Source organism: Necator americanus, chromosome III (assembly GCF_031761385.1).
Source record: "Necator americanus strain Aroian chromosome III, whole genome shotgun sequence".
NCBI lineage: Eukaryota > Metazoa > Nematoda > Chromadorea > Rhabditida > Ancylostomatidae > Necator > Necator americanus.
This window is the reverse complement of record NC_087373.1, coordinates 22,356,344-22,382,378: the sequence shown is the minus strand read 5'-3', so window position 1 is coordinate 22,382,378 and position 26,035 is coordinate 22,356,344. Positions and strand designations below refer to the sequence as shown.

Sequence of the window (26,035 nt, the reverse complement as noted above, 5' to 3'; positions counted from 1 at the left end):
GTCATTCAGTGAAAGCAATTACGACAACACTTCATTCATTAGCACATATATAGACAGAAATGATAATATAGAGATTCCTCAAGCACGAAAGTAAGTATAAGGGAATATAAATCATTCTTCTTATCATGCCAGTCCCGAATACACAGAAGTATTCACTTAGCTTTTGCATGTGCTATTCTTTTTGGACGTCGCGATTGCTTCAGAGGCAACAAAGTTGTCCTATTTTTTGAAGCAGATCCTACAGGAGAATAAGAACCTGATTCAGGCACACTTGGACGTTTTGAGCGTGTTGGTTTTCTGAATTAACATGTTTTATGCAAGAACATGTTAAATAGCCAATATCAAAACTTGAACTCACGTCAAAGTGTTGCTATCATTCATTTCCTTCTCCTTTTTAGGAATCTCGTCAGTTAGCTTACTCATCACTGCCTTAGCTTCTCTTATTGTTAGCTTTCTTCTTTTTGACGACTTCCCTACACTGCTTGTTGGCATTGGTGTTGAGGTAGACAACGGAGCCGCGTGAAATGGCATTCTTTTTGTGCTCTAAATTTTGTAATCATGATTAAAATCACCTCGGTAAATTTGTGGGGAAGTAGCTCAGGAAAAAACCTGACCCAGTTCGATTCACTGAATACAGTCGAAGTAAAACTTATTGCATAGAGGTAATGCGAGTTCTCAGGGAACGCTTGCACTGATTCCCAAACTACACGAAAAGTTCCACGGACATCTATGTTTTCTTTCTTTTTGTAGTTTTTCTATTTTTTTTGTATGACAGTGCATGCATAGGATAATGTAATCTTAGCAGATTTCTTTCCTAGTTTTATGTTCTGTTTTGCTCCTAGGACGCTTTTAAAGTTGTAGCGATTTAATTCTTGACCCATTTTTCGTGTAATTGCACGATGAACTTTCTTCATAGTCGCAATAATAAAACACCCTTGCTTCGCTAGTTTAGTAGTTTCTTCTGATTCCAGGGCATCCGCTCAAAGATCTCGGTTCGTAGGTGTTGGATTTCTGTCCCTTTTTTTAGTAATTGTGCATAGCTGCTTTCTTCATGGACAGATTTTGGGATTTTACTACGATTATGACTGCTCCAAACGCTGGTGATACAGAATTACACAAAAAAAATGGGAAAGAAATTGAAAACAGACAATAAAGGTAATTGGAACAAACTTTGCTAAGACTGCGCAGTCCTACTCATCCACTTTTATACGAAAAAAAAAGGTTCTCCATCGTGCAGGTGTGCGAGTGTACCTTTAATGTACACTTAAAACAAATTTCCAGACGGTAGGAAAGACTGCTACTAATATATTACCAAAATCGATATTGTCTCTTTGTCTGACTAATCGTATACCAATTATTGATAAGCGGCCTCATATCATTAGTGAGAATTGAAGAATAGTACATTCGAAACACGGACCTTCTCACCACTCCTTGTTATTGGTGAGAAATGAAGCATGTCGTCGAGATTGCCTAACGATGGTCGCTGTCTCTTCGTTGGCCATGTAGTAGTCTGAATTATGACTGAGAAACATTCGTCGATACCCGATCTCGAAACAAACTACCTTCGCATCATTATGTGGTGTTATAATGGTTACTCCTTCGGTGTTGTTGGAATCTTCTACTGAAGAAGCATTTACGTTGAAAAACCTCTGTAAAAATGGTTACATTGCGCAGAAGAAACATGGAAAGTTGGCGCACCTTCTGCGACATTTCAGGTCTGGTATTTGGAAATGACAGCTGGGACTTTCTACTGCGTAGGTTTCTTGTATATGGTTGTTCCTCCGATGTTGAAGGTGACGCTTCTCCCTCTACTGCCATCTAAAAGATCCTCATTATCATCGATTTAAAGACGTAATCATTAGAAAAAGAATTGATACGAGCAAATCGGAAGTACTTAATCAGGGTTAGTAGTGTCAATGTGATTGTTCTTCAATTGAGTGATACACAAATACAATACCATCAACAATATCTAACATATAGTAGGGTCAGAGCGTCATGAAGCACGGTGCAGTTGCATAAGTCGCTTATGCAACTGCATCGTGCTTCATGTCGTTTTGGCCCTACTATAGCTTCTATTTCTTCCAAAAACCAAAATACCTCAAATTAAGAAATCTTAAAGGCAGCAGACCACGAATCTGTCGTGGTGAGGGAGTCCGCGAGAAAAGCTACAGATTGGGATTGTAGGTAGCGGGATCTGGGTAGGTTCTCTAATTTCTCGGCGTGGAAGGCGCTGTTTTTACGACGATTGCAGTTGCAACGCGTCACCTTTCCTCACGCGCTGCATCCACGTGGGAGCGGTCGCAGATTAATTACGGCTCCTCGCCGGCCTATTCGAGTAAAACTATTGAATAGGCTGTTCAAGTGACGGGAATAAAAGAGGCACGTTCTAACATACCTCGTATGGAAAAACGGCGCTGTTTTTACGACGACTGCAGTTGCGACGCGCCACCTTCCCCCGCCGTTTTCACGACGATTATTGAAAGATGAACTGAACCACCGGACAATCTGCAACCCCATCTCTAGCTTCCCCGCGGACTTCCTCACCACACCAGACTCGTGGTATGCTGCTTTTAACTCACGACCGGAAATCTGGGACCCTTTCACACAAATTTCATACGAATATCCCTGTGAGCGTATAAGTTCCGGTCTGCGAATGTATCTACCTAATCATTCACACAAGCATGTCAAAAAAAAAGTGTGGTGCAATGTAGCATGAGCAATGATTATGAAGTGGAGCGGTTCTAATCTGTTATTTTTTCTACGTCTTTGCTTTTCTCTACAAGTCATTCTTCCAAGATTGAATAAATGTTTCAGTGACCTACCTATGGAACAGTTCTTCAGCCGATTTTGATCGCGTTCATTTCACTGCAGCTTAGGAGCTTCAAAATATTCGGCAATGCTAATTTAAAAGAATGTCTGCCTCAAAGTTCGTTCATCTTCGCCTGTGATAGATTTGTCTAATGCAGACGCGCGACAACAATTGTTCAACTCTACCTATTTGGTTGTCGCATAAGTCACTTCCAATGTTTCTGAAGGACCCCACATTTCCCGCGTATAGTCGTCTCTGTATTTCGGGTGCGGGGAGTGTTAACATCGCCACTTTCTTGATAAGCTACATAGGACTTGTTTATTTTAGGGTTCAACCCTCCTTCGGGCAAAACATGTCGGCATTAGTGTAAAAATAGCTTTGGTTTAAATGGATCGTGTGAGCATTCGAACATATGGAATATTTTCGTGAAGAAGAAATCTCTCTTAAAATCAAAACCTAGGCTGTCTAAATTTACCTAGAAAGTCTCTGATGTTCTGTCTTATGAATATTTTATTCCTGCAAGACATGCGAGTTCGGGTGAAGGAAAGAACTTCCAAAAAATCAACAACGCGTAAAATTGAGGAAATCGCAGTCCTTTTGTTGAGCTTTGAACTTGTGTTAACTCGGTTATTACGACGTCTTTGCTGATGTTTGTTTTTCTAATGCTAACCAGGAAACGTGGTCGGTCCTGATAAAGACATTAAAGTGTGTAGAAGCTTATGTTAGAAGTGCATGCAAAGAGTGGGAGCCAGCTGCCCAAATGTGGTTTGAGTCATAAAAAAGGCTCTAGAATTGAGCCGAACGACATAGGCTAGTGAAAATTTTCATGAAAATAAAACCATCCATCTAGTAGTGGCAGCATAATGGATACTATGCCGGACCCGCGTGCGGACGCTTATTAGTCCAGCCCCACTGACGCGTCGCTTTTCTGCATTTCTTCTCCCAACGCGTTTTTTGAGTGTTCTAACTAGAAGTTGGGATAAAAAAAAAAGGCCTTTACAATACAACGCATCGGTACATGGAACTTGGTGAGGATGTGATCCAACCAACAATGCCCACACATTAGATAGTGAGACTTTACTAATTGATCCTTTCCCCCTCAAACCATCAAGATAAAATAAGGGAATGCTCGACAAGATCATCATTACGCATATGCTGTCGGATATCCAAAAGCGAGGAATGAAAGTGAAAATTTGGATTCGATGGATGGAGTAAAGAATGCAGACGATATGAATTGTGGATGAGCAAGAACTAGAGGAGATTGGTATGAAGGAGCAAATGCGGAACTGCCTTATTTTCTGAATGCCAAATGTTACGGAAAGTTATTGATAAAGTAGTAAGCTTAAATATGTATATTCGAATTTTTCGCATATGCTACACGTGCTAGAGTAGTCGACTGAGTTCTACTACTAACACATTTGCGAAAATTACGAGCATATTTCAGTCCTACTATATACAGTGCGAAAACAACTGATCCTTTCCTCAGATATCATTCTTATCATAGAAAATTAGACAATTCTCTTCTGCACTTGTTTCCTCAAACCGTTCTCTAACTCTTTTTCATCTCTATTCTATATCGTCTGCATCATTTACTATATCCATCAAATACAAATCTCCAACTCTCTTCATTCTCTCTCTCATTTAGGAATTCCAGCAGAGAAGCATTGCTTTCCATTTGTCGTTTTCGCTTTTTTTTCAAATCTGCTTCAATTTCCCTATGGTTCCGCTTCGCAAGGAGAAAGTATTCCTGATACAACCTCGTCCATCTGTGGACATATTTGATTGAACCACATCTTCGCTAAGCTGCATGTACAGTTCCATAGATGTATATGTATGTATATCATCCGAATTTATGCATACCTTCTGTGCACATACTTGATTCATACACAACGCATGATAGCTCATGAAATAGAATAAAGAAGTAAGAAAAAGAAGACAAGAAGCGATATCACAAATTGACCGTACCAAGAAAAATGTCGGCTCTTTGGTTCAGTTTGCCATTCACTAGGCCTCCACTGTTTCTTAGTTCATTTTTAATGAAATTCTTCACCATTTGCGCTATTTCCTCTTTCGCATTTCTACCTTCATTTCTTCTATTTCTACCGCTCACACGCACTGCAAACAGCTTGAAAATAAGCTTCAGCAATGTTATAATTCTATCTCTGTATCAGATACCTTTGTAAATAATTTCGATCAGGGAATTACAAGTCAGCGAGAAATTCAAAGCGAAGTTCCTTCTAACGTATATGACGCAACATATGCATAAACTGTTGCAATAAGAATAGCGAATGCCCGTTCAGAATTCATTAGGTAGTAAATCCAACATACATTATCGTTCATCTTGTCGAGATGATCACTTTCATTCGACGACCGACTTTTCATAGATGAGTGATTAGCACTTGACCCTTCAAAACACCGCATATCCAGTAACAGATATCTGAGGGAGAACAGTAGAAATTTTGGAAAGAAACTTCAAACGTACCTGGTGATGAGCGGATCGGCAATTCAATTGATTGTTTGACGCGTTGCTCGCTTTCAGTGTTTAAGCTTTTTTGCTCTATTTTCAGGGGTTTCCGACCTTTACTTTTTCTTTCAGGACTCTGTAGTAGATGATTATCTCAAGAAAGCCTGCTTTCTGTAAGGTAGACCACTCACAAGATCCTCATTAGAAGGTGACGAATTAACATCTTTATCTAACTTCCCTCGTCCTCTCTGTATTTTTCTGAACAATCGTCATTTAACAAATAAGCATTCAAGAATTATAGCATTCAAGAGTGGAACATAAGACGAACACTATTTTTTCTGCTTTTCGGGTAGTCTTCTTTGTTGTCGTTGTGTTACATGTAATGTTTAAACGCTTACGGTCACAAGAAGGTAACTTGCCGTTTCGGTCCTTTTCGTCTTCAATCAATTCGTTCGGTGCATAAACCTGGAGTAAAACTGCTGCAAAAACGAATAAATCCAAACAAAGAAATGGAAAACAAACTACAAAGATCGGTACAGGATGGCAGCAACGCTGAATTCTTACCATTCCGGCGTGCTTCGAGTTCTTCTCGCGAATGAAGAATCGTGTGGAAAGCAGTGTTCTTCGTGGCTCATTACGTATAGTAATTTTGCCTCGATACACAAGCATTAACATACCCAGATCAGCTAACGCCCACATCTTCTTAAAATAAAATATGAGGGGATGAAACATGAATAAATGATGTTGTCATATATGGATGGTGATGAACAGCAAGGATGGATCAGGAAAATCACAATATGCGATTGAAACTGATACAAAACATGGACAGAAATCAAAAGCCTGGTAGAGAAATGGTACAACACTACTTCTATTCAATTCAATATTCAATCAAGATCTCACTATTTAGAACAGAATGATGTTGAGTCTTAACAGTCCATTAGAGTACAAACTAACTCTGTTACGATGGAAATTTTACGGAAATTCACCTTGCTTTGTCCGACTAACTCCGCCTCACCAATTTCACCATCCTTGCGTCTCTTTTCAAATAAAGCGTCATTAGATTCTTTGATATCCTGCAGCAAGCAGTAGATAAATTCAAAATCGGTCTTTTCCTTTTTCGCTAGGAAAGGTTCCATAGTGAACCACAGACACCTAAAACGATTTGAAACTTTTAGAACTGAAAACAATTTCTGTAACAGTCGGTCAACGATGTAGCGTGAATTCGAACATTTATTTCGTATGGCATGATTGAGCGCTACCTTGGTGCTCAGAAAAACAGCACTGTTGCGAACATGTTAAGGGTTCTCGAACGCTTCACCCAATTAACTGCTGTGGAGAAAACGAATCTATGCACATCATTTTTTAACTAATAGGTGAATGAGCGCCATCCTCCAGAATGATAATGTACTGATAACACTCCCCAGGTTTGAGAAGAGAACTTAGAAACATTAGAAACACTATTAACGGCAAGACGCCATCATCTCCGTTTAGCGATCATTCTACTATACAGTGAAAAACGCGGAAATTACAGGAAAACATTATCATGCTATAAAATAGCGCGCTCAGTCCGTGTGCGTGCGTGCGTCCGTGTGCGTGCGTGCGTCCGTGTGTGTGTGTGCGTGCGTGCGTCCGTGTGTGTGTGTGTGTGTGTGTGTTTGTGTGTGTTTGTGGAGGTGTGTGTGTTTGTGGAGGTGTGTGTGTTTGTGGAGGTGTGTGTGTTTGTGGAGGTGTGTGTGTTTGTGGAGGTGTGTGTGTGTTTGTGGAGGTGTGTGTGTGTTTGTGGAGGTGTGTGTGTGTTTGTGGAGGTGTGTGTGTGTGTGTGTGTGTGTTTGTGGAGGTGTGTGTGTGTTTGTGGAGGTGTGTGTGTGTTTGTGGAGGTGTGTGTGTGTTTGTGGAGGTGTGTGTGTGTTTGTGGAGGTGTGTGTGTGTTTGTGGAGGTGTGTGTGTGTTTGTGTGTTTGTGGAGGTGTGTGTGTTTGTGGAGGTGTGTGTGTTTGTGGAGGTGTGTGTGTTTGTGGAGGTGTGTGTGTTTGTGGAGGTGTGTGTGTTTGTGGAGGTGTGTGTGTTTGTGGAGGTGTGTGTGTGTTTGTGGAGGTGTGTGTGTGTTTGTGGAGGTGTGTGTGTGTTTGTGGAGGTGTGTGTGTTTGTGGAGGTGTGTGTGTGTTTGTGGAGGTGTGTGTGTGTGTTTGTGGAGGTGTGTGTGTGTTTGTGGAGGTGTGTGTGTGTTTGTGGAGGTGTGTGTGTTTGTGGAGGTGTGTGTGTGTGTTTGTGGAGGTGTGTGTGTTTGTGGAGGTGTGTGTGTGTTGTGTGTGTGTGTGTTGTGTGTGTGTGTGTGTGTGTGTGTGTGTGTGTGTGTGTGTGTGTGTGTGTGTGTGTGTGTGTGTGTGTGTGTGTGTGTGTGTGTGTGTGTGTGTGTGTGTGTGTGTGTGTGTGTGTGTGTGTGTGTGTGTGTGTGTGTGTGTGTGTGTGTGTGTGTGTGTCACGAAAATACTCCACAATGATGCAAAACTCTGCAACGGTGAGGTGTCGAACCATCGGCAGGCACCTGATAGGCAAGCACTCTACCTTTTCACCATTGTCCAAAGCTATGTAATCATCTATGTTGTCTTTGATAAGGAAAATTAGTTCCCCTCATATGTTGGTGAGGGTAAATAAAATTTTATGTGAACGCATACTTCCAAATTTGCAAACTATCATGCTGTGTAATAACGGGCTTATTCTGTCACGTGCGTGCATCTGTGTATGTGTGTGTCTCAGTCAAGAAATCCCAAAAAGAGAGGTAGGCGGATACCAAAGCGTCGGTTTGGTGCGCTGGAGCCTCAACGCGGTAAAATGGGGCGGGACGGGTCCCACGGGGTCGGGTGCGCCGGTGCCAGAAAGCTATAGAATGGGGAGAGACGGGTTCCGCTGCGCCGGATTGGTGCGCGTGAGCCATAATGCAGTAGAATGGGTTTCTATGGTTCCTTCACATATCTAATTCCCAGCATGTCTCCCTAACGCTGCTATCATCCTCTTTCCACAAGGAGGAAACACACGTGCGAACGGCTGTTTAAATACAGCACATAGTAACCAACAGTTTACGCGATGTGACGAAGAACGCTATTTTTATCACTACGATAGTGATATTCACGTCATTTCATGTTAGCACATCGTTCTTTGTTAAAAGTTGAGAACGAAGGAAACTCATGCTTTGAATAATGTTTCCAAATTGTGGAGGTTTGAGAGAAAAATAGATGTAAAATCAAGGTTGGTTGTTCTCCAAATAAAGAATTGATGCGTCTAAGGAAAAACCATAAAATCATAAACCATCTATGCTTAAATTTTCGCGCAAGAAGTTGAAGAAAGCGTTCATAGAAAGAAAACAACTCTAATTTTACAAAAAAAATGCCGCTATTATTATTTCTTACTGATCGGTGAAGGCGAGCGAAGCGAACACCAAAAAAAGCTGAAGACCGGCTTTAGCCGGACGTCCAGGCCGGTATATATATATATATATATATATAATATAATATAATATAATATAATATAATATAAAATGATGCAAAAATACAAAAATAATGCGCGTTTTCAAACATTCTCTTCGAAACGCTATAACTCGCTATAACTCAAAATCAACTTTATCAATCAAAATAAGAACAATGACTGTCCACGAATCCTTGGCAAAGAGACACATGTTTGCTTATTCCCGTTGCATAAAAGTCCGAGATCATGGAGTCCACGAACTTCCGAAAGTCGTTTTCGGCATCAACTTGGTTTTGGAAGATCTTATCTCTTAGGCAGCTGTCAAGATGTTTGAAAAAGTGATAGTTGGTTAGCGAAGGGTCTTGCGAATATGGTTGGTGAGGCATAATCTCGTAGCCTAATTCCCTAAACTTCAGTAGCGTCAGCTTTGAAATGTGTGGCCGGGCATTGTCGTGTAGAAAAACCGGCCCCTTTCTGTTCACTAACGCCGGTAGAAGAAGTTGAAGTTTTCGGTGCATTTCGGCCCGTTCTCTGCAGTACTTCTATGCGGTGATGGTCTTGCCAAGTTCCATGAAGCTGTAGTGCATAACACTTGTTGCACATCACTACACTGTCACCATGATCTTCTTTGGGTGCATTTTTGGCTTAGGAAAGTGCTTGGGAGCTTCATCCGTTGAGTCCTTCCTGTTGTCGTAAATGATCCATTTCTCATTGCACGTAACAACACGATCGAGAATTGGGTCGTTCTTGTTGCTTAAAATAAGCGTTGAGCAGATCTCAAAAAGACTTTTTTGGGACTTGCTCAGTTCATGCGGCACCCAACTGTTCAACTTTTCTTATCTTTCCAATTTTTTCTGGCGACTCTTGAATGGGCAACGGCTGGTTCTTGGGCAACCTCTCTTGTTGTTTTGTTGTCTTTTGTCTTGCTGCGGATTATCTTCGATGATTGCTTTCACCAGATGGTCGTCAACTTCAGAAGGGCGGAGCAACCTTCCTTACCTTCGAGGGTCATGCCGCCACAATGAAACCTTTTGAACCAAAGTCGTACCTTGGGTTCGAGTACCGAGACATATTATCTTTTAAGTCTCGGTACTGAATAAATACTGATTCCTTAAAATTACTTCAGCATTAATAACCAAAACGAAATGCGTTACAAAACGCTATACGGCTTTTAGTATTAAAGATGACTGTATCCGGAAGAAATTTGTCGTTAAGATACTTAGATACTTAGATGACCCGTCTTCACTGGACGTGCGGGATCCAGCATCTCTTCCACTCGTTTCGTTCCCTCGCCATTGTCATTCAAGATGTTCTCAAGTTTCGTGAGTGACGTTGACGAGGTCCTTAAACCGTATCCAGCTGAGCTCTCAGCTGGTCCATCCGTGCAGCGAACACGTCACCCCATCTCATTGGCAGTCTCCCTCGGGGGCGTCTAGCGTCCCTTGAGATCCACTCTAGCGTTCTTTTAGTTCATCTACCGTCGATTCTTCTCATGATGTGGCCGGCCCATCTATGTTTTGCTTTCGATACATATTCCGCTGGGTCGCAAAGACGGGACATTCCTCTTAAGTCGGAGCTACGAAGACCGGCAAGGTGTTGTGTGCGCCGGTTAAACTTCAGGAGACATCTCTCAAGGGCTCTGTGGGTAGCAAGTACCTTTCTAGACGTGGCCGCGGTGTCTGCCCACGTCTCCGCTGCGTAACAGAGCGCTGGAAGGACTGTCGAGTCGAACAAATGGGCACGAAGATCTCGGTCCGTCAGTTGGTCCGTAGCTTCCCTGACGGCTGCGAATGCTGCCCATGCTGCTCTCATTCTTCTATTCATTTCTTCCTTCAAGTCGTTTTCCATGTTCATAGAACGTCCGAGGTATACGTATGACGGAGTTTCCACGATTTGGTGGCCTTCAAGTTGTACTCCTCCGTCCTCGCAGTGGGCGTTCTTCATGAACTGTGTCTTCTTTCTGTTTATTCGTAGTCCTATTCTCTTCCCTGCTTCGTTCAATTCGTTGAGCATCGTTTCTGCTTCAAGCTTCAGTCGAACAGATTACTGCTTGAAAGGAGAACGATGTCGTCCGCGAAACGAAGGTTCGAGAGAAATCTTCCATCAACACGTACGCCCCTTTCTTCCCAGGATAGTGATTTCATTATCCACTGCAATGCAGCCGTGAACAGCTTCGGCGATATAGTATCGCCTTGTCGTACCCCCTTTCCAATGGGTATGGTGAGAGGGCGGTGAAAAGCTGTATCCTAGTCGTGCATCGTGTGTCGTTAAGATAAGGCAACGAAAAATGCGCTATTTTCGCACCACTGCATAATATATCAGTAACATAATACATTCATTCATTTCCAATGAGTTGCAACTAATACCTTGGTGACAATGAATGAAAGTGCGGGAGTATGTTGTCAGAAGCATCCCCTATGGTGTGAGGTCGTAACTATGGCGCCAATTGGGGCTGCCCCCGATATATATATATATATATATATATATATATATATATATATATATATATATATATATGTACATGTATATATGTATATATACATATATGTGTATGCACATATATATATATATATATATATATATATATATATATATGTATATATATATATATATTGATGACCATTCGTCGATGTACTTACCTTGAGTGTCAACCATAATGTTCCTTCTTTATCGGAGGGCTGGAATTCTCTGAGGAGCTCAAAGAACAACTCAACAGCATACTTGAGGTCGGTGAGAGAGAATTTGACAGCTTCTGCTCCAGAAAGTGCTTAAGGGCTCGGAACAAGTGATAGTCTAATGTGGGGAGGTCTGCGGGATAATGTGGATGGATGCCGTTTCTAAGTGCCGCTCAATTTCGCGGCGAAAGCGACATTCGGCTGCACGCTGTCGTGGAGGAGGTCAACGGCGTCAACGAACGAAAGTCTCTTATATACTTTTGGCCAGAAAGGTTCTATGTCCACTCAGCCTCTACTTGACTCCTCAAGAAAAAGGCGTGTCCTAGCTTTTCAACGTCAATTTTTCCAAGTCTAAAAAATAAGTAGGCAACCTAGTGTATGATCAATATATACATAATCGTATATTGGTGATTGTTCGATAAAAGAGTGTCTTTTGAAATTTTTTGGAAGACACCCTTCTATTTTTTTTAAACTACCCAACTAACGAAAAAGGATTTTGTGCGATTGCGACTTCGAAGAATGTTAAAGGATAAAGTGAAAGGCGTTGATCAATTCCCAGGCGGACGTACACAAGCGTACAATTTCAAGTTGAAGTCGTTTTTCATGAACACGTGTACATCCTCACACAGACCAACATTAAGTCGAAGGTTACTCACGTACAAATGAAGAAAAGTTTAAAGGATAAAGTTTCTGGCGTTAATCAATCGTATGGGATGCGCCGCCACGTTCACTTCAATTAGAATCGTTTGAGGTTTACGAACGTGTAACTGGCCTATACAATAACTTGCGGTGGTTAGCCGATGTGTCAGGTCAGTGTTTTTATCCTCCCAGACAAGTCTGGTACCAATTTATCGACCTCGGAGGGATGAAAGGTTTGGTGAGCACTAGGGCGGATTCGAAACTCCGATCGATCGTGCAGGAAGCGGAACCTCTAACCGCTAGGCCACACCCGCTCCTTTCTCACACACAAATACTCGAAAAAAATGGGGTAGATGTTCATTCCTACAATTTAAAATCCTAGAAGTCTCAAAAAAAAAAGGAAAAACGTCATGGGAGCTTGTAAATGTAGTATTGATCAATATCCATATTGACCGAAGAGGGCAACCAGTGTCCGCCTATACCAAGGATGCAACGCGCCACGACAACACGGCATGTTCGACGCCACCTACATGCATCTATGTAAAATACCGTACTCCTGAAGGATTGCAATGTTTGCGACATCGGAATGAGTTGATAGCATTTCTTGGTGTGAGAGAAGCCAGACAGCATAAGCAATGGCGTATTCTGGTTGGTGATATGGCAGATACACTGAAAATTAACACTTGGCTCTACGGAAGACAACATACATAGCGGAAATACAGGGTACAGAAATAAGTCTTACATTTTTAAAAATCACTGTGGAGCCCCCAAAACAAGTACAGTGGTGCGGTCTGTTGCTTTAAGTAGGGTATATAATAAAGTTTTCAGATGTCACTAGCAGAAAATTAAGAAACAAAAGGTTCGCTAGTGGGTTGCTAAAAACGTTCGAGAACATCATGTACAACCTGTTCACAGCCCAAAAGAACCGTAAAGTGTGCTGGTTCGTCTGTAGGCCTTATTGGGTCTTACTTTTCTTTTTAAAAATAAAGTGGTATAACAGCTAATTCGATGAATAGTCATGATGTTAGACGATTTTCTGAACCTGAAAACTGAAAACTATGAAGAAGAACACAAATTAGAGCATATTTAACCCCAACAGAATGGAGCTACCGTCCATCCTGCTGAAACCAGAAGTCCTCTGGACTGTATAGGTGATTGTGTAGGTGACAACATGCCATCCGCGAATTGTATCATATGCATGAATTGTGTCCGAGTCGAGTGATGTCCTTACGTGAATCAGGTCCGTGGCCGCTTGATTTAAGTCCTAGGGACTTTTTTCTGTAGGGCATCACCTCAAGACCGAAGTTTTCAAAGATCGTTCTCGCACCTACGGCTAACTCAGTCGCTTCTTAAATGGAGTCCATTTAAGAAGACCTTAGAAGAACTTCGACTGATATGCCAGTGAGAAAGATGGAGAACTTCGAAATATGGTTCCAAACGTGTATCAGCCGCCATCATACTATTTTTTTCAATCATCTCTTGAAATGTAGGAGTTATCTCTGCCGCACTCTGTATTTAGAAAACAAATACAAAAAAGCTAACTAGACGAGAATGACGATGACTGAATCAAGTTTCTTCGGCGAGAAATGGCTGCAAGTAGGTATCCACAGCATTGCTCACGATATCTAAGAAATTTGAGATGATTGCGGTTGGGTATATTTGGCAAAAACAGTAATTATACAATGAATGAGTGAATAGCATACATTTTGACGGCCTTTTCCTCGTCGATGCCTCCAGGATTTATTAAAGCAACTAATGAGAAAAAAGAAAGGTACTCAATCGTGAGCCTGAAAAACGTAGAGGATTAGAGAAAGGGAACATACAGTTGGCGTAAAAAGTGTTGTATCGGAAGGACGCACGTCCACGGTGAAAGTAACCACCCTATAAGGAGCGTGACAAGCCCAACAAAGCTTTTCCTTCTTGTTTTCATAGTTTTTTTCTTTTTCTCGTACGGTAGTTTGAGAATAGGATCACGATCAATAGGATTATTAGCAAAAGCTTTTCCTATTAGTGCTCCAGTTCATTCTACTCTTAGGGTACCTTGTAAATCGCATTTTGCAGAGATTTAATTTCTCACCCATTACATGTGCACGACTGACATCTTTCAATAATCGTAATACTAAAGTATTTACTCGCTGTTTTAAGTTCCAGCGCTGTCTAGACAGCTCTTGAAACAGCACAGTTTGTAAAGATAGGATTTTTCCTACATTCGTCGTAAATTGTGCTTTGTTAGCGTCCTTCTAAGACGTATAGACGAAGTCTTTTGGCTAAAAAAATGTGAGTCCTAATCATGGACTAGTTATGAAAAAGGAATTGTAAAAAACAAGAAGGGAACTCCAGGGATAATGCAGCGCTCTGCGGAGAAGGTTCAGTACCGTTTGCTTTTCTTGCACGTTACCGAAGATGTTGATGTTTCAAACTGATACTACAAGTTTTTACGCAGGCAATACATATATGATGTTGTCATAAGCAAACCTATTTCTCAAGATCCCTTTATTCAGCCGTCTAACGAAGTAGCCACGAACACAATCGGCTTCATCCTATAACAGTATCAACTTACTCGGAATGGAAAAAAGAAAAAAGGAAACCACCTTCATCAGACTTGCAAGAGTCACGAACATGTCGGCACCCATCATATGAGAATACTTTTGAATGTAACATAGTTTCAGCAACGATGTTCCAGCAACAGTTCGTAGCCAAGCTTTCTCAACCGCGCTTAACATGAATATACAGTTAATCTAGTGAATCAAAACTACCATCGGGTGGGGTAATGAGCAGCACAGAAAAGGACTTCGAGATCTTCAAAACGATAATTCCTCAGTTTCTCATTAAGAACAAATTGTTAACCGTGCATATACAATTGCAGAAGATTGGTCTAGGCAGAATGCTCCAAGCTCTGAATTTTTGGCACACTTGCGGCAATTTTACTGGCTGGCACTACGATGGTGGTTCCATACCAAACACAACTAACACGTCTAATCTGCACTCAGGTACTTCTTCGAATTCCTTGAGCATGTCATTACACAGATACCTTCTCATAACGTGCAGCAGTTGAATGGGCTTCCTCTTCTCGGGAAATAGCAACAACATCAAATCTTCTTTGAAGGACTGAATTACTTGACTCAACTTAGTCGGCGGGCTGATATTATCGGCTGACGTGATTGCCCGCATCTTCGCCGAGGAGTGTCGTCCTAAGCATATCTCTGTCGAACCTTCTCGATATTCAGCAAGAGATTGCACAGAACCGATCCATTCCTTGATGTACCATATTCTGCGTAACCGTACGTCTCACCTGAACTGTCTATCCACGCCAATTGTCTTTTTTCACCATCTCTGTACAGAACTTTCGTTTTCGGCCAGTTTCCAGCTTGCTAGACATGGCGGGCTGTTGGTCTCTTCAGTATACAACCAAAGACGCGATTTTCTCGTAGCTGAATTTGTTCTTCGGCATACAGCCCGGGTAACAGGTAGCAGAACTCATCGACGCATGGTCTGTATGTTCCATAGCTTCGAACATCGTCTGCGTGCTCAAGATCTGTCATGGGGCGCCCTGATGGCACTAAGAGAATGTCGGCAAGACACTGATCGACTTTTCTTTGCATGGTGATGTCGATGGCGAAGTTGAACAGAAGGGTCTTGCCAATGTCCCTTGTCTTACTCCAGTTACCATATCCAACAGTGTTGTACATCCAGCTGGCATTCAAACTGCAGCAGTTGTTCGTTGATTCATGTCATCAAGCAAGCGAACGGAATTTCCCTCTTCTCCATCGGTGCGAAGGGCATTGAGAAGACGGTCTCGATGATAAGAATCGAAAGCGGCTTTGGGTCGGTTCAGGATAATCCGCTCCAAAACCTTGCACATAAGATGCTGGAAAGAGATTCTTCGATAGTTCATATGAGCCGTGACGGACAACAACTTCTTGGCAGGAGAGGAATTATGTTAGTGCGTCTCCACGGATCGTCGATCCATATTGAACGGGCGGTCTTCGTCATCACACGAATCCCAGACTTGCAGTTGAAGACCCAACTTCCTTCTGACGTTTTTCCTGGCTGAAATCGCCAGTGTTGCTGGCGGCACATACAGATTTATATGCGGATTTGTTTTCGCAGATGCAAAAGCAAAACTTCTTCCGCGGCATTGGAACGGGAGCGTTTCCCTTGCAACGTCTTAGATCCTCTTTGTGAAGGACTCTGCATCACACAATTTCTTCTTGGTCCACACTACAACATGAATAGACATACGTTGGCAGAGTATTATTCATCTTTCAGACCAGTTATGTCGATTTTCGGTTGAGCAGGAACTCCCCGGTTACCCTTATGGAGCCTTATCTTGAAGCTGAAAAGAACTAGACGGTGGTAAAAGTAGAACACAACGCATCAAACAGCTCTAAAATTTTGAAATCCCTATGGAAGAATGTTCCGCATAAGGGGTAGCCAAACTGAAATTTGAAAGTTCTCATCTTCCGCTTGTGCTGCTCTTTGAACGTCAAAGCGGTTGATCTTTGCCACGTATGCAGATGGCGGCGATGATTTCTCCTATACGTTGTAGCGATGATAAGATCGGTCTGTTCACAAGTCAATCACACGGTCACAATTATCCGACGTGCGCTCCGCTGAATAATAATCATTCTTTTAGCATATCGGATTGTTGTTCAAGTCTCATCTTCTACTTGCGTTGATTCTGGCAACGACCACTCCAACTGATGCCTAGACATTTTAGACATCATCGCATTGAGTTCATCATAGAACGCGTCTTTACGCGTGTCCTCAGCGGTTTCCGCGGATGCACGCTCACTTACAATCAAGAGTTTACGTCCCTCTGCGATCTCGCAGGCGTACAAAGGCGCATCTAGACGACGGTGAGTTAAATTTCTGTAGCCGGTTGTTGCGGTCGTTTCTCACAGCTGTCGCACAGACTCCAACCTTCTTTTCATCATCATCGCCGCAGTAGGTGGTGTAGCTCCGATACTGATGATAGGCAGGTATCAGATGTGTGTTTCTTGCATCATAGCAAATGGCACACAGAGATCGTAGAAGCTTAGACAGACCGATTTGTTGGAGTTCGCTCGACAGCATTCGATAGATCAGTGTGACGAAAAAAATAGTTGTTGCAAAAGATTCCACGTTCCATTTAGGCAGTTGACATTTCAGTCTATGGGCTTTGGCGATGTGTTGGAACATAGCACCTTTTTGCAATGTATGGAAATCTTGCGCCATGAAGCAGAGCAGCTTATATTGTTCGTACGCTCCCAATGCGTACACACCAACGGTTGATTGCGTTTAGCGAAAGCGGGGCCACCAGGTAGCAATCAGACTAGTATACGCGGCCCCTTTAAAGGCATCGCCTCACGAATCTAACATGGTATGGATTTTTTTACAGAAACGGGTGGGATAACGCTCATTTCTTCCTAATTGCCGTAAAAATCGGCCCACAAGATGCGGTGGGTGCACTATGGTGGCGCGCTCCAAAGGAACTTCGAGTGTTCCGGAGCGCTGCTTTCTAAGACGAATTCAGGTCTGGTAGTTTATCATGTTCATTTTCCGGAACCAGAATAACATAGCTGGTGCATTGGGAGGGTGGGACCGGTCCTACAGCGTCGGTTTCGTACCCGTAGTGCAGTACTAAGCAATAAGACCAAGTGAGTTTGTGAAGTGAGACGTTTCATGGCTGTGAAAACAGTATGTGTTGCGTTTCTCCTCTGTATACTCTCCCACATTCGGCTGCACGTTTCCTTCATCAAGTTGCTCACCCCCTTCTTTCAGGAATTGGAGGCACGCATGCAACGGCGCATGAGGGCTGCTTAAATAGTTAAATAGCTAGAAGCTAGTTAAATGCTTAAATAGCTAGCAGTTGTTAGCACTTCCCAAATGTAATACTGACGGATTAAGCAAGATAACTATAAAATGATCATTTCACTTCTTCATTTTACCAGTCTTAAACTAAATCACTTTAAAAAAAACGAAATAGAGTTAGAAAAAATACAAATTTAGTTCTACAGAAAATGCGAGCGAAGGGAGCACCACAAAAAGTCTGATGTTTGGCGTCAGCCGGACGTTTAGACTGTTATATATATATATATATATATATATATATATATATATATATATATATATATATATATATATATATATATATATATATATATATATGTCATTTCAAAAATGGAGAGTAACGGGTCCAAAGGCGTCGGATTGATGCACCGGCATCGAAAAACAGTGACAGGCGCGGAATTTGGGTGCCGTGGTGCTTAAGTATCGCGGAATAACTTCGCGTGCATGACGCAGAACGTAAGTGAGACGTTTCAGTGAAGGCGGCATAGAAAGTCTGAAGTCCGGCTTTAGCCGGACGTTCACACAGGTAGTATATAAAAGTTTGCGACACTGAAGAAATATAAGGCAAAGGTAACACCACCGAAACAAGAGCTGAAAAGAGGAAAAAACCTGATGTTTTTGTCCGAGTCGTGCAAATCTCCAACTGCTCGAATGAAGGCTATGAACATTCTAAGCGTTTTCCTTGCCAGTGAATCGTCTTCTGTATCGCCACCACATGTAAACAAATAACGAGCTAATAGTTTCATTCCAAATACCTGTAATGTAAAACCAGAAGAATAAGGGAGCTCATTGAAGACAGCACTATACAGGAGCAAATTGCTTTTTAGTTTGAATACATTGCATGTTTCCATAGATGGAATTTAAAACAAAGAGCTGACACCACAGACAAGTAACACAAATGGATCATTGTCTAATTCTTCTTTCCTCATGATCCTCCGCACATGAGGAAAGAACCAACATGAATGATGGCCCTAGTTCTAACCGAGCGTTTCATCTCTCTGAGGTCGATAAATTGGTATCAGATTTGTCTGAGAACATGAAACACTGACTTTATATATCGGCTAGCTCCTCACGTCATTGTAGGCTAGACACGCGCTCACACACCCATGAAACGATTCTGGACTGAATTGTATTATCTGTAACTGTATTATCGCTATCCCCACCTTGTCATCCAGCTCAGCGCATTGTTGTTCATCCTTACGACACTTTGAAAATGTTATATGCGAAACGTATTTAGCTAGACGGGATTTAGCTAGACGATCCATTCAATGTCATATGATGGAACTGCAACTATTATTTACGTGCTCACTGTCGATATCAAACACGAGGTGCGAAATGTTCGCAGTTTGCCGAGCTTCATCAAGTTAAATAAGTTATCTATCTTCTAAACTTTCGTGGTCATACGCGAAGCATGAAAACTAAAATTGCCTCTACATAAGGTGCTCATATAGTGCATTATAGATTAGGATGGGACACACATACGAGTCTGATTGCAAACATTTGCACTGAATGGGGGATCCGCTTGTAGATGTAATCAGGTATTTGAGTAGGCTCTGAGTTAATTGCAACTGTACGTTGTTCGAGATGGATAACGTAACCAATGTCATAATAGTGTGATGCAGACAGTAGTCGCTGAGAGGTCAAGAATCTCTCTAGGATCTTTGCAATCGAGTATTATAGCGGAACAATCGACACCGTAGTCAATTTTATAGCAACTTATGATGCAGACAAAGGGCACAAGGAGTCGTCGCGGAACCACTCAACATTTGTCACCATTCGTGATTCATTGTTATCATTGCTGCTGCATCATGTGTTGATATCAAAATGACGCGCATACGTCACGCTCTGAAATAGACTAAGGCGAACGTTCCACACTAATAAAAATTGATTGTTTATGGGTACCCTCAGTATTTTTGGACGATGAGAACACTTCAAGACTTGACAACTTGGCATTTTCAGGTTCTACCGATTCAACCAAATCGGACACATATGGTATTTTACCGCTGTTGATTCGTTTTCCTGTTAACAATCAAAGCACCTCCACCTCTATTTTCTTTCATCAAAGTACTTGCCATATTTCACATATTCACATACTGCGTATTTCATCTTCCGCCATTTCTTGGCGTTGTTTTTTGAATTCCGCAACATTCACACGATTTGCTTCGCGTTTAGACGTCTCGAAAACCACGATGAACCCACAACTCATGACAACTACATTCATTAGAAGAGCAAATTGCGGAATTATGCAATTGTTGCAGGCACACAATACCTTCCTAGATAACCACCTGGTCGAAATTCGGTCAAGTCTTAAAGCGTCGTCAGAATCAGTGAGCGATAGGAAACCATTCCACTTCATTTGTAAATACCGACAGTATGATTCATCAGAAATCAAAAATTTTGAAAGAACAACACAAACCAACGTAGACAAGAAATGTTGCTGTATAATATGACCAGTCTGTTGCTATACGGTAGCCCAGTCTAAGAGTCTGGCTATCGCCGGCTATCCAATTTTAATTTTAACTGATCAGTGAAGGCGAACTAAGCGATAGCCCAGTCTGAGAGTCGGCTATCGCCGTGCTAATCAGTTAAAATTAAAATTAGTGCACTTTCTGTAAATTTTTGCTATAAAATTGAACTTTTCTTCTCTTAGCAACGCTTTTTCTAAAGCTAAACAGAATTTTTGCCTATTTTTGAAATTCAGGGTTTGATGAAAAATAAAATGGTTTTAATAGATCCTAATGAGATTGCAGAATATTCAAACTTAATTCCGTTTAGCTAGCATTCAAGCGCTTGTTGGTATGTATGCTCCTAGTTTTTGAAGAAAGGATGCTACCAACCTGAGGCAGGGAAGTAGAGATGCAATCTACTTGGAATTATTGCTCGGTACTGGTATATTAATAAATGCGCAATGAATTCTATCGCTTTCTGGCGCTAATAGATCAGTTTGATACCGCCGGATCCGACTCTTTGCTCTCTGATTTTTTACTACACACACATATACACATCTGACACACCAAAACGGTTATTTTATAGCATGATATTCCTTCATTCTATACCGGTATAACATTTAAGCTTCTCTCATCGTCGTCCTCGAAAGTTAACATGGAATGATGTGATACTGCTAAATAATGTGAAAGTCATCTTCATATTCACTTCAATGGTAAGATCTTACGTCAGAACACGTAAACAGCTAGCTCCTAGAGCTGACATCTGCACACGTGCATATACATATTTTCGGAAGACATCACCTGGCAAGCATGATGAGTGTAACCCATAGAGAAGTGGACATACGAGTGAGTACATTTCGGTGATTCGTCAAGCTGTCTCACAGCATTTTACTGCTTCCTGGCATTGACGCACACTGACGTCGTGGCACCCGTCTAACCCTCCCCTCTTCACTTCCTGGTAGCGGCATCTACATGACGCCGCGTGATATGTTCCACTACCTCCTGGCGCCAACATGCCTGTCTGGTGCCCTTGAGAGTACGTGCTACCCAATCTCTTTTCTGGCGCAGGTACTCCAATCTCGGACTCAGAAAGCGGAAATATGGTGTAAAATCCGTCTCCCTTAATCTTTCTGCGTTTCAGCATAGGCGCATATATCTGTTGAGGGACTCGTTCTACCAATCTTAGTAAGTTTCAGCGTGAGCGCACAGTCTGGGGTTGTGGAACTCGTTGCACCACATCTTTCTGCCTTTTGGTGCTGGTGCAACACTTCAGCATTGTGAAACTCGGTTGACAGCCTTCTGACGTCAACCCGCCTATCTAACGTCGTGAGAATCGTCCTCCCCTGACCTCAGTTTTTTTCAGATAAAACATGTGCAAGATCTCACCCTGAACACCACAAAAAAAGATGAAGTAGAAACGAAAGTTAGGCTACGAGTTTTTCTTTCACGACAACATGAAAAAACGAACGAGAGCACTGGGAACTTTGCAATTTCTAACAAAAAAGAATACAAACACAGACGGACCGAAGTTACAGGCACAATTCACATAGAAGAAATCACCAACGATAGGAAAGACTCTTTGTATGAATACTGACAAAGTCGACACGTCCAAAAAAGAGAGAAGGTAAAGTTTTATTCTGATGCAAGGATTAGATGTATAACGAATTTTCATATTCAATTATTTTTTCCGTCGTGTTTGAGTTAACCTCTCGAAGATCTTGACGTTTCTGTACAACAAAATTTAGGGACGTAACTGTTATTCTTAAATATGTTTTATCAGTAAAACTTGGAGAAAAGTCGTTATAAAAGATACTGAGTGGAGATGATCATAACGCATAATTTCTTAGTTTTCTTTCTCAATACATGGCTAAAAATAGCCTGTCCTATCACGTTTTTCACACATCTACCTATTGACAGTAGTTAAGCGGGTTAGAACGCGCGGCTGCCGGGCAAGTGGCGTTGGTTTGATCTTCACTGGTGCAGAGTTTTGTTTTACTGTGGAGTATTTTCGTGACACACACACAAATACACCTACACACAAATACTACGGATTAAAGGCATCACCCCACGAATCTGAGGTGATACGAATTTCAGGCGGAATAGTCGTATACGGGATCGTAAATTATGGAGAGGGAGTGATTCCGTCCATTTCTTCCTAATTGCCGTGAATAACGGCCCGGAAGATGCGGCGGCTCCAGTCGAACTCATAGAAAATAGCGCGCTGAAACACTCGAAGCCTTATCTTCCGTGTCGTTTTTTACGGCAATTAGGAAGAAATGGACGGAATCACCCTTCTCCATAATCTACAATCCCGTATGCGAATACTCCACCTGAAATCCGTACCAACTCAGATTCGTGGGGTGATGCCTTTAATCGCGTTATCATATAGCATGATTATTTGATCGGTACAATGCCTTCTGCTATAGAACATTATGTGAAGTACTTACTTTCGAAAGACAATACTTTGGGATAGGTTGCTCTTCCAGTGGCGTTAACGGATCAAATGAGTCAGCATCCTCGGGATCTGTTTCATAGCTGAGAATGAGCTGAAAAATACTGTTTACCGTAATGAGTCGAACAGTTGAACATTCAAAAATGAACTCTCACTCCGGGCACGACAAACTCGGCAATGAGTTTCTTGAGACGGAGACTGAATAGACTTGGCAAATTGCAATGAAGTTCAGAGATGACTTGTAGCGCGTTCACACAAGCTGACGGATTCACTTTCGAAATGCGTTCTTCGATCTCCTGCAATCTTGTACAGATATAGATATGGAAAATCCATATAGAGTTCTTAAGATTCATGACATGGCTGCAGAAAAAAAAAAAACTGAACGGAAGCTATAGTGCGTATAAGTTATAATACGCTAATAGAACACCGTTCATCATCGATTAGATAATTGGTCCAGAACGATAATCATAAACAGTGTCAAAGAATGCGACAAAAATCATAGTTAAGTTTCGCATAGGGCAAAAATAGGTCAAAATAAACATGATCGACATGTGAGTCGATCGATGGGTTCACACAAAAAGTACTCCCTCTTGCAGTCACATAACTTACAAAGTTTGGCACATCTTCACTTCATCAGGTTGCTTCATGTGTTGAGATTTCTCTACGGACAAGCATGCAATCGGTGACGTCTGCACTGCATGACTGCGATTCAACGTTTTCGAATTAGCCGGGGAAAGAAGAATAGGTAACTGTGTGGTACTATTGCATGGCTACTAACTTAAAAATATGTAGGTACACTGCCTGCTTCCATCACAGACGCCTCTACCACACTAATGCACTGGTAAAATGGTGCACAGCGGCACTGTGGGACCCGTCTAAACCATTTTGCCATTTCCTGGCCGCAATTCGGCGCGATGGAGCTTATCCCGCAGCATTTTATAGTTTTCTTGCACAAGTACACTGATTCGACACCCTGCAACCCATCCTATCCCAACATAACGGTCACTGGCAATTCGACGCCCTCCTTTTTTGAAATTTCGTAACGCACAGAAAAAAACACACATACAGACAAAGCGCATTATTACATACCGGTCTGAAGTCGTCCGGGTAAAACCTGAAAGTCAATAGTAGTGGCATTTTTTTTTTGTGAAATTAGACTTGTATTTCTTACAACGTTCTCTTCCTCTTTTTTTTATCATGAATAAAGGCGAAAGATCTGAAAGTTTTCTTTCTGCACGCGCCAGTTCTACATGTGGAGAACATTCAAACTTCAGCTTCAAATACTCCTTCGACACCAATATAATCATGACCATGATATCATCATTTAACGATAAAACACTACAAATATCCAAAGTTGCTTATAGTGAAAATTAGCGTGTCTCAGCGCCCAAAAACCACTAACATGGTGTGCCTCAACCGATTGGATTGATTTGGGAAATATTATATAATGAGAGACAATATTTGAAAATCTGCTTACTTGCAGCTGGTATATAATAACGAGCATAGTCCGTGTGTGTGTGTGTGTGTTTGTTTGTGTGTGTGTGTGTGTGTGTGTGTGTGTGTGTGTGTGTGTGTGTGTGTGTGTGTGTGTGTGTGTGTGTGTGTGTGTGTGTGTGTGTGTGTGTGTCACGAAATTCGAAAAAGAGGGTGCGACGGGTCCACCGGCGTTGGATTGGTGCGCCGGCGCCAGATACCTATAGAAGAGGGTGCGACGGGTCCACCGGCATCAGACTGGTGCGCCGGCGCCAGATAGCTATAATATGGGGTGCGGCGGGTCCCGCGGCATCGAAATGGTGAGCAATAACTTCGTGCGCATGTCGCAAAAGGTAAATGGGATGTTTCATAGCCGAGGCCACTGTGCGCATTTCACCTTTATGACTCCTTCGAGTGTCTATTTCCTTCTTCGTTCGCCTCAAATTGGTAGAATGTCTTCTTCAGAAAGTGGAAACAAGCATGCAAACGGCTGCTTAATAGTAGCGAAGAGTTTACATGATCTGACGTAGAACGTTATCATTATCAGTAGGATAAAGTCTTTCACGTGATTTTGCTAAAACATCATTCATTGATAGCTTTTGAAGGGAAAAAGGAGGAAAACCCTAGTTTCGAGTAATACTTTCAAATTGTGTGTACATTATATTGGTATGGACGGAGTGTTTGAAGCTGAAGTTTGAATGTTTTCGAAATGTAGAACTTATGCGGTTAAAACGAAAGCCATGAAATCTTTTGCCTTTATTTATAATTTAAAAAAAGATGAGAAAAGATTGTTAAAGATATACAAGTCTAATTTCACAGAAAAGGGCACTAATATAGATTTTCGTTGATCAGTGAAGAGGAGCGAGGCGAACGCCACAGAAAGTCTGAAGTCCGGCTTTAGCCGGACATTCAGACTGGTATAGGTATAATTTGAAAGTATTACTTGAAGTATGGGTTTTCCTCGTTTTCCCCAACAGCTATCACAAAACAGAACATCAGAATAATGTTTAACATAAAATGACGACATAGTAGTGGACAACATCATCAAACCGATAAACCGATAACGTGCTACGTCGGATAGTGTTAACTGTTCGCTACAATTTCAGCAGCCTTTAGCATATATGGTTCCATATTCTGAAGAAAGCATGTTACCAATATAAGGCAAAGGTGCAAGGAAATAGAAACGGGGAGGTGTCATAAGGGTGCAACGCAACATAGTGCAGTGGCCATGGATACGAAACGGTTGCGGTTTATCTTTTTCGACATCTACACGAAGCTATTGCGCGACACTACTGCACCAGAGTGCCGCCATGGGACCCGTCCCATCCCGTTTTATTGCTTTTCGGCGCGAGAATAGATAACAAACGCCGCTGGACACACACACACACACACACACACACACACACACACACACACACACACACACACACACACACACACACACACACACACACACACACACACACACACACACACACACACACACACACACACACACACACACACACACACACACACACACACACACAAACAAAACACACACACACACACACACACACACACACACACACACACACACACACACACACACACACACACACACACACACACACACACACACACACACACACACACACACACACACACACACACACACACTTTGGACAATCCCCTGTCCCGTCCGCATTTCGACTTGGGTGAGAGCTGATCTGCGCTGCTCAGCTCGTGGTGCTGCGTCATCACCTGCCTGCGCATACGCTTGCGGATCATAGTACGTTAACAT

The 26,035-nt window shown here is 42.0% G+C and overlaps 1 protein-coding gene across 2 annotated transcripts; it reads right to left on the bottom strand.

Moving 5' to 3' along the window:
• Positions 1–152: 152 nt before the first annotated feature.
• On the bottom strand, positions 153–26,035 carry RB195_010513 (uncharacterized protein; the record flags this gene model as incomplete). Of its 2 annotated transcripts, none has more annotated exons than XM_064191560.1 (20): positions 153–297; positions 359–543; positions 1,418–1,510; positions 1,563–1,649; positions 1,699–1,818; positions 5,138–5,214; positions 5,292–5,409; positions 5,465–5,531; positions 5,602–5,738; positions 5,838–5,975; positions 6,260–6,425; positions 12,603–12,717; positions 13,591–13,673; positions 13,752–13,835; positions 14,524–14,588; positions 14,640–14,763; positions 18,490–18,635; positions 22,775–22,873; positions 22,935–23,075; positions 25,910–26,035. In XM_064191560.1, the coding sequence occupies 20 exons, from the start codon at positions 26,033–26,035 to the stop codon at positions 153–155; spliced, it is 2,316 nt and encodes a 771-aa protein (XP_064049142.1). The 2 variants fall into 2 exon arrangements, with proteins under 2 accessions (XP_064049142.1, XP_064049143.1); XM_064191559.1 differs by lacking the exon at positions 25,910–26,035 and adding an exon at positions 23,869–23,916.